We start from the raw sequence: 10,000 nt of genomic DNA on the forward strand, positions 1-10,000 counted from the left end.
CAATCTTCCTTTTCTATATTGTTCATTTCTTTTTATGTATTTTTTCTCATTTAGTTCTAGTTCTATCAATATGTGGTCACTTTTGCTGATTGGTGCCTGGTATTCTATCTTTTCCACTATTTCAGGTTCTGATGTGAATATTAGGTCTAGTCTCGATGGTTCTTCTTCATTTCTATACCTGGTGTTCTCTTGGATCCATTGTGTCATTGTGTGGTCAGTAATCATCTCAAGTAGAACACTTCCCCATGAGTCTTCTCCACCCTTTACGGTCATCTCTTCCCAGCATATTTCTTTGCAATTATAGTCGCCCATCATAACTATTCTTCCTCCATCTTCCATTATCTTGTTTAGTGTTATTCTTGTGTCTTCTAACATGCTTTTATGTTCATTCTCTTCCCACGAGGCTGTTTTTGGGGGCACGTAGTTTATTACAAATTTTCTGCTCTTCTTATCTCTATCTTCTACTTCTATCATAATCATCTCTACTGTATTGTTCCCATATGTGACATTTTTCACGCTTATATCCTTCTTAGTCAGGAACATAACTCCACCCCCTTGTTTTATCTCTCTGTTTCTAATCCAATAATTATATGTATTGTGTCCTATGCTGTTGGGTGGTAGTGGGCCTTTTAATTTTGTTTCAACAATTCCCATTATGTCCGGATCTCTTTCTTTCAGATATTTGTTCAGTTCATTCAGTCCTGTTATTAATCCATCTATATTTGTGTAGGATACTTTTAACTTTCTGTTATTTCCATTGTATTCTCTGTTTCTTTTGTGTTTCTCTCTGTTATGCTCCATTTCTTCAATTTCATATTCACTACTCTCCAGTAGAATTCTTGTTTTTCTGTCTCCATTCTGGTCTCGTTTTTTCTCTTAGCTTCATGTCTTTTCCTTATTTCTTCCTCTCTTTCCTCTTTATTCATTTCCCTTTTTATCCATACCTTTTTATATTGTTCACTTGTTGCTAGTTTCCCTGTTTTGGATAAGATATTCTCTGCCGTCGTTTGTGACCTGAATTTAATCTTAATTGGTCTGGTCTTGTCTGTACTATATTTCTCGAGTCTGAATTTCTCTTCTATTTGTTTCATTATTTCTGGCTCATCTTCCTGAACTGATTCTAGTAATCGGCTTACTTTTTCATTTTCCTCCTTGATTCTTGTGGTTCTATCTGGGTTGTGTTTCTCTTCCATTCCTAATATAATTATACATTTCTTTTTATCTGCTACATCTCTTACTATATTCTCCTTTTGTCTTATCACTTTAATAATTGAGTCTTCAGTTTGTTCTTTCATTTGCTGTTTAATTATGTCAGTGAATGCCACTTTATTGTCTTCTTGGGTTGTCTTCCAACTCATAGCTTCTTTAGCCATGGCCTCTTTGTTTTCTTTATTATTCCTCTTTAATTCTTCATTCTCCTCTTTTACTTCTTTTAACTGTCTTTTTAATTCTTCTACTTCCTTAGTTAAGTTATTGTTTGCTTTCTCTAGTGTTTCTAATCTTTCAACCCTTTCAGCCATTTTTGAAATTCTATCAAATCTACTCTCCCAATGTTCAGTCATTTGTTCAAGTTTTTCTTCGAGTCTTGCTAGTTGGGGGAGGTTGGTATCCGTCCCCCCCCCTCATTAAATCCATGGAAATTATTATTCTCACCTTCCACTGTGCTACTCATATCTATGTTTCTAATCTTTACATTTTTGTTAGACCTTTCATCATCACTCAGCTGGTCAGGACCCCTTTTGTTTACATGACGCCTGCCTGCCTGGGTCAAGTCCTCCCCTTCCTCATTTCCTTCCATTTTCCTCAGTAATCCCTCCCCTTCTCCTTTTTCCTCACTTTCCCACTACACCACGAGCAATTTCCCCCCACCCTGTAAATACAATAGGTACTTCCTTTGCTTTGGGATCCACGAAATTTCACTTTTTCTTCAGAGCGTCCTCTAAGCCGTCCGTTCGTTGAAGTGTGTGTGTGTGTGTGTGTGTGTGTGTGTGTGTGTGTGTGTGTGTGTGTGTGTGTGTGTACCAGACACTGATTACATCGCTATTTATGCTGCAAGTCTTTCAAGAAAAAAAAAAAAATCCCACTGCCCACCTCCCCATCTCTCCCGTCCTCCTCACCTTCTTGACCAAACCCTCGTGGAAACAGATGGTCAGGTCGATGTGACACTTGGGGCAGCAGCTTCCGGGCAGCTGAAGCAGCTGTTCCGTGGGGCCACACTTGTGCTCCTGGCACTGCACCTCCGTGCAGGAGACGCTCCCGTCCCGACAGCTGCAGAAGGAGCAGGCGGTCGCGTTCCAGAAGTCGCCGTCAGGATGGTCTCCGCCGTCGTGGCACCAACCTGTCGGGAGGCGAGACAATGCTAAACTTTTATATGTATAGTATATTTACATTTCTTTATTCTATTTTTTTTACCTCTTATGTATCACATTTTTATTTGTATATTTTAGTTTATTTTGTTATTAGTATATATATATATATATATATATATATATATATGTATATGAATATATATATATATATATATATATATATATATATATATATATATATATATATATATATATATATCGTATACTTAGGGCGCAGGTTCTCCTTCATACACACTGAGTTGAACACCACAGCATTGTCACAATCATTTATCTTCTTCCTAATATTTTCAATTTTCTCAAAATCAGAACTATAGTGAGGTGAATTGAAAATATTAGGAAGAAGATAAATAATTGTGACAATGTTGTGGTGCTTAACTCAGTATGCATATATATATATATATATATATATATATATATGTATATATATATATATATATATATATTATATATATATATATATATATATATATATATATATGTATATTGTTTCGGTATTAATCCTACCCACCCTATCTCCACCTACGCCCAGCGACCCTATACACAGTAAGTACCCCTTTATTGTGGATGTTTACATATGTTTCTTGTTTATTTATTCAGTTAGTTTTTCCTTACACGCATGATTTACTGGGAACTTTTTTGCATGTATGCACGCGTACACGCGTATACACACGCACACGCGCGCGCACACACATACACACACGACTCGGTGGCGCGGTTTATAGAGTTTCTGACTGTCACTACGGTGGTCCGGGTTCGAATTCTGCCCAGGGCTGAAATAATTTCAGTATCGCTGCGCTTCGAGTTGTTACTTCAACTCTTGTGGGCGGGGAGTTGGGTGTGTGTGTGCGTGTAAGGTCACAGCATTACCCATAGATCGGTCATACGAGCTTTGAGCTCTCTTCCGGGAGGGAAATAGCTGTCGATCACGAGTCTAACACGTAGTCCAAACCATGGTGAATGACACACACACACCACGCACACACACACACACACACACACACACACACACACATACACACACACATACATACATACACACACAAACACACACACACACACACACACACACACACACACACAAATACACAAAAAAATACACACACACACAACATACATCTTATCGGTTTCCGTAGTGTAGTGGTTATCACGTGCGCCTCACACGCGCAAGGTCCCCGGTTCGATCCCGGGCGGAAACAAACTTTTTCACCACGAGCATAGCTCTTCCCGTAAAATACAACTAGGTAAATACATGCATGCATGCATGCATGCATACATACATACATACATACATACATACATACATACATACATACACACACACACACACACACACACACACACACACACACACACACACACACACACACACACACACACATACATTCCTCAACCAAATAAAATAGGCACGCGCCATCAAACAACACGTGTACAGTACACAACATCTCAACCTGTCCAGAATGATTCGCTCAGTACTGAATGGATCGCTCACCACCGCTTGTAACTGATGCGTTTGGAAAGACATTCATCTTGGACGCGATGACGCGAGACGATAAATCATGAATATAAATGAAAGACTCGTGTCGATAATTCTTTATTCTTTTATCGTAAAGCGATCAAGAGCATCAATGCAAGTTTGTAAAAACACAGAAATTGAATGAAGAAAAAAAAAGTACAAAAAATTATAATGATAATGTTGATCAGTGTTAATGATCTTGATATATATCAATAATATATTAATAATGATGATGATAAATATGATACTGTCAGTCATGGTAGTGAAGACAATTATGAAAACTACAACTACTATTATTATTGTTAATTTGATGATATATCTATACAACAGTGCTACTACCCCCAACCACTGCCATTACTACTAGTATTACTATCATTGCTGTTGCTACTACTACTACTACTACTACTACTACTACTACTATTACTACTACTACTACTACTACTACTACTGTTGCTGCTGCTGCTGCTTCTACTACTACTACTGCTTCTACTACTACAACTATTACTATCAACACCACTACAACCACTACCACTATTATTACTAATACTATTATAACTACTATCACTACCACCTTTATTACTAATACTATTACTACCACTACCACCATCATTATTAACACTATTACTACCAATACTACTATTACTACTACTACTACTACTACTACTACTACTACAATGTGCTACTATTACTATCAGTACCACCATCATTATTAATACTGTTACTATCAATACTAGTACTACTACTACTACTACAATGTGCTATTATCACTAACACTACCATCACTATTAACACTTACTATCAAAACTAGTACTACTACTATTACAATGTGCTATTATTACTATTACAAAAATTTCTACAAGTGACGTAATCAATGATGAACACGAGAACTCGAGACTCCACTGACCTTCTTCACGGACACATCGAGGACAACACTCTCCCTCGAGGACAACCTCGACGTCTCCCGGCTGACACTCGAGGGCCGGACACTGCTGCTGGTGACACGTGACACGTCCGGCCACGCAGGCACACGTCCGACACGGTGACTCTTCCCACTGTTCGCCAGACTGGCGTGTCGGAAACGGAGAAGGAAGAGATGACACGGGTAAGATTGTGTGTTTTAGGGAATTATGATGAGTGAGGATTTGTATTTTGATATTCAGATAAAGTCAAATGTTTTTATGATGTAGATCTAATAAATGTTTTTGAGTTGTACAGTATTATAGGGTTCATGAGTTTGTACAAAAAGTATGATATTCAGATAAATATTCTTAAAATGTAGATGTGATAATTTTTTTTTTGAGTTGCATTGTTGGTATCATGAGTTTGTACAAAAAGAAAATGTGATATTCGGATGAAGTCAAATGTTTTTATGATGTAGATCTAATTAATGTTTTTGAGTTGTATTATAGATGTCATGAGTTTGAACAAAAAGTATGATATTCAGATAAAGTAAAAAAAAATTATTCAGATAAAGTCAAATGTTTTTATGATGTAGATCTAATAAAAAAAAATTGAGTTGTATTATAGAAGTCATCAGTTTGTACAAAAAAGTATGATATTTAGATAAAGTCAAAATTTTTATTCAAATAAAGTTGAATGTTTTTATGATGTAGATCTAATAAATGTTTTTGAGTTGTATTATAGGTGTCATGAATTTGTATAAAAAAGTATGATATTCAGATAAAGTCAAAATTTTTATTCAAATAAAGTCAAATGTTTTTATGATGTAGATCTTATAAATATTTTTGAGTTGTATTATAGATGTCATGAGTTTGTACAAAAAAGAATGATATTCAGGTAAAGTCAAAATTTTTATTCAAATAAAGTTAAATGTTTTTATGATATAGAGCTAATAAATTTTTTGAGTTATATTATAGGTGTCATGAGTTTGTACAAAAAAGTATGATATTCAGATAAAGTCAAAATTTTTATTCAAATAAAGTTAAGTGTTTTATAACGTAGATCTAATAAATGTTTTTGAGTTGTATAATAGGTATCATGAGCTTGTACAAAAATAGTATGATATTCAGATAAAAAGTCAAAATAGTATGATATTCAGATAAAGTCAAATGTTTTTGTGATGTATATCTAATTAATGTTTTTGAGTTGTATAATAGAGCTCATGAGTCTGTACAAAAAAAAAAAAAAGAATAGTATGGTATTCAGATGAATTTAAATGTTTCTATGATATAGATCTAATAAATGTTTTTGGGTTGTATTTTAGACATCATGAGTTTGTACAAAAAATAGTATGATATTCTGATAAAGTCAAATGTTTTAATGATGTAGATCTATTCAATGTTTTTGAATTGCATAATAGGGTTCATGAGTTTGTACAAAAAAAATTATGATATTCAGATAAAGTCAAATGTTTTTATGATGTAGTTCTAATAAATGTTTTTGAGTTGTATTATAGGTATTACGAGTTTGTACAAAAAAAGTATGATATTCAGATAAAGTTAAATGTTTTTATGATGATCTAATAAATTTGTTTGAGTTGTATTTTAGGTATCATGAATTTGTACAAAGAAAAAGAAAATAGTATGGTATTCAGATAAAGTAAAATGTTTTTATGATGTAGATCTAATTAATGTTTTTGAATTGTATAATAGAGTTCATGAGTTTGTACAAAAAAAAATTATGATATTCAGATAAAGTCAAATGTTTTTATGATGTAGTTCTAATAAATGTTTTTGAGTTGTATTATAGGTATTATGAGTTTGTACAAAAAAGTATGATATTCACATAAAGTTAAATGTTTTTATGATGATCTAATAAATTTGTTTGAGTTGTATTTTAGGTATCATGAATTTGTACAAAGAAAAAGAAAATAGTATGGTATTCAGATAAAGTAAAATGTTTTTATGATGTAGATCTAATTGATGTTTTTAAGTTGTATAATAGGGTTCATGAGTTTGTACAAAAAAAAAATCATGATATTCAGATAAAGTCAAATGTTTTTTATGATGTAGTTCTAATAAAGGTTTTTAAGTTGTATTTTAGGTATTATGAGTTTGTACAAAAAAGTATGATATTCACATAAAGTTAAATGTTTTTATGATGATCTAATAAATTTGTTTGAGTTGTATTATATGTATCATGATTTTGTACAAAAATAATTATATTCAGATAAAGTCATATGTTTTTATGATGTACATCTAATACACGTTTTTGAGTTGTATTATAGGTATCATGAGTTTGTACAAAAAAGTATGATATTCAGATAAAGTTAAATGTTTTTACGATGTAGATCTAATAAATATTTTTGGGTTGTATAATAGGTGTCAGAAATTTGTACAAAAAGTATGATATTCACATATTCTTATGATGTAGTACTAATATTTTTTGAGTGTATTAAAAAAAATGATTTAGATTAAATAAATATTTTTCAGTTTTTGAGTTTGTACAAAAATAGATTTATAAGTGAAAATAAAATGAAATGAAAATAATAGGAATTAATTTGCATAACATTCTGATAAAATAAAAATATATTATTTAGATTTGATAAACATATCTAAGTTTTTAGTTGTGAATTAGAGGTCATCAGCTTGTAAAAGATAATAATAGTAATAATTATTATTCTTTTATTATGTCATTATGGATTATAGGTATTCAAATATAGAATAGTTTTAGAATTGAATTATGACAATTGAGTGTTTACATCATACATCCTATCCCCGTTACAAATATCTTATTTTGTTCTAATTTATTCTATTTTATTTCTATTGTACATCAGATTAAAAATGTAACAAATTCTGTTCAATTGAACTTGACAGAGGTTGACTAATGTTGACGAAAACTTTGTTCATAATTTCTGAATTTTACTAAATTTCAGATGATCAAATTCCCATATATTTTTCTGCTTCTTATGCATATTTATTTTTCGCTAAGATTATTACTCCAGCATTTTCTTTTTACTTTAAGAAAATTTGACAAGATCAAGATGAATGGAAAAATTCGAACCCGTGAACGTTCAAAACCTCAAATGTTTATACTTAGTAACACTTCAAAAGTTCTCCAATTGTTCGTGATTAAAATTAAAAATATTCATAATTATCTATTTAACTTTAACGTAAAAAATCAATATCGTAGAACACGGGGTAGATTAGAGTTTGTTGTAGTAATCGCCAGACTATTTTATTCAGCTGAGGGTATGATATCAGACTGCAGGGGTCTCGGACAGCTTGTCCCTATTCAGAACAGGATCCTTCTCTTGAATGGAAAAAAAAAAAAAAAAGAAAAAAAAAAAAAAAAAGGTGGGGTGTGAGCCCCCCCCCCGCCCCTTTTCCTTTAAACTCAAACATGGATACGAAAAATAACCCCCTCCCAACGAAAAGTCCTGTGTCAATAAGGACCTACCGCCCTCGACAAGGGCTCCTCATCTCGACCCCAATATAAACGCGAAGACACCTTCTGTCTGCAAAATAGCCTCTTGAAAGCGCCTCGGGCTCCGGCAGGGCCACCCACGCGGCCGGAGGAGAGAAAGGCAGCTACCCAGGGCTTATCAAGGAATCGAATCCCCTGTAGGGGATCTAATCCCTTTCATGTGAAGGGATTGGATCTTATTAGTGGTATCTAGTATAAACGCCAAAACCACTCGGCCACTGTCAGGATTGTTTTCTTTAGGATGATGCGAGCTGATCGAAGAGCGCTTGTCGCAAATGAAGATTGGATTTCATATGTGTCACTAAACTTCGTCCGGACAGTAGGATTAGCATTTTCTTTGTATACCTCATTTTACGTGCCATGAACGAAATAGATAGGGTTTGAACGAAGAACTGGAGTATATTGTCTAATTCAGATAATATGTGGATTTTATATTAAGGTTTGACCGTTCAAAAACAAGATTTTTGTAAGTCTCTGAGCGAACACAAATGATTGTAAACTAAGAATTTTAGAACAGTGTTGGTAACACCCATCGAATGGGTTTCATATACGATACATATAATTAGAATTCATTCGTTGCTACCATAGCCTTTTTCATGTCTTAGAATGAAAAATGGTGATTGTGAACGATAAATGTGGGACGAAGTACATTAAACGCCATCAAATCCGAAAAAATATGAAACGAAATAAAATAGAATATATTAACATAAAATAAAGTAAAATAGAAAAAATAGAATAAATGGACAAATGAAAAAAAAGTAATAAACCAAAATTAAACTAAAAAACATACTTTGTACAAGGAACCGTTCACAATACAGGAGTCCCCTTGACATGAAGGGCAGCAAGATCCCTCTACAGCCTCGATTGTGTGGTTGGTAGGACACGACAGGTGCGGGCAGGCGGCCACGTGACACTGTGTCAGACCGTCACGACACACACACTGACTGCATGGCACAGGGGACCAAATGTCCCCGTCCAGGTGGATCTCCCCATCATACTTGCAAGATCCTGAAGACAAGAATGATAGAGCTCAGTATTCTAAAATCCTAAAATATATTAGAAAACGAAGAAATACAGTAAAGCTTAAAAATAACGTTTGAGGGTTTTGATCAGGTTGGTGTCAGAGTGTTTTATTTGCTCTGGATAAACCCCTTCTATGTTTTTGTGGGTTAACATGAAAGCCTCAGAAATTTGATTCGATCGATGAACTTGTTTTCTCGATATGTTACTATCTTAGAATAGAAGTAGTACATAAAAACATATCACGTTCAGAACATATTCGTAACACTGTATTTCAATGTCCATGTTGTGTGTGGGAACTAGTTAACACAGGGTCATGTGATGCGTGTAATGCTGTATTTAGCGTAGGATGCATACTATGTTTGTTTCTTCTTGCTTACAGCTACTGGCGGTTAGCCTTTTGGTGGAAGGGGAACCCGGGTACGTAAGTCTTCCCTTAACAGTACACAGCCTCTCCATCATCAAGACTCCTGCTGTGCCTCATCGTGGCCACACATGGTAACTGGGATCTTGCGGCCCTCGGCTAAATCAGCAGGAGATCTCGTAGCAGGTCAATTCAGGGATATCCCTACTAATGGGTACCATATAACCCATTACTATCTGCCATATGGTCCGCTGCCTTGCGGTCACACCCATCTATGGGAGAGACTTCAGGAGTAAACCCCGAGGAAAAATCAGGAGTTGGAGTCCCGTAGGTAGTTTGCTGTTTGTA

At 34.3% G+C, this 10,000-nt stretch overlaps 1 protein-coding gene and 1 non-coding gene across 2 annotated transcripts in view; one reads left to right on the forward strand and one right to left on the reverse strand.

Annotated features, from left to right (window-relative positions):
- LOC143026804 (extracellular matrix organizing protein FRAS1-like) overlaps positions 1-10,000 on the reverse strand; it is an 824,661-nt gene that overhangs the window by 52,774 nt on the left and 761,887 nt on the right. The window contains exons 9-11 of the mRNA XM_076187579.1: positions 9,059-9,276; positions 4,787-4,946; positions 2,118-2,338 (exon numbers count right to left, since the gene is read on the reverse strand). Of these exons, the coding sequence (XP_076043694.1) occupies positions 2,118-2,338; positions 4,787-4,946; positions 9,059-9,276 (599 nt within the window). The remainder of the gene's footprint in view (positions 1-2,117; positions 2,339-4,786; positions 4,947-9,058; positions 9,277-10,000) is intronic.
- Positions 3,493-3,565, forward strand: TRNAV-CAC (transfer RNA valine (anticodon CAC)). The gene has a single exon. It is a non-coding gene; the product is annotated as a tRNA-Val (tRNA).

Source organism: Oratosquilla oratoria, chromosome 7, assembly GCF_046742065.1.
Source record: "Oratosquilla oratoria isolate Oo_2021 chromosome 7, ASM4674206v1, whole genome shotgun sequence".
Taxonomy (NCBI): Eukaryota; Metazoa; Arthropoda; class Malacostraca; order Stomatopoda; family Squillidae; genus Oratosquilla; species Oratosquilla oratoria.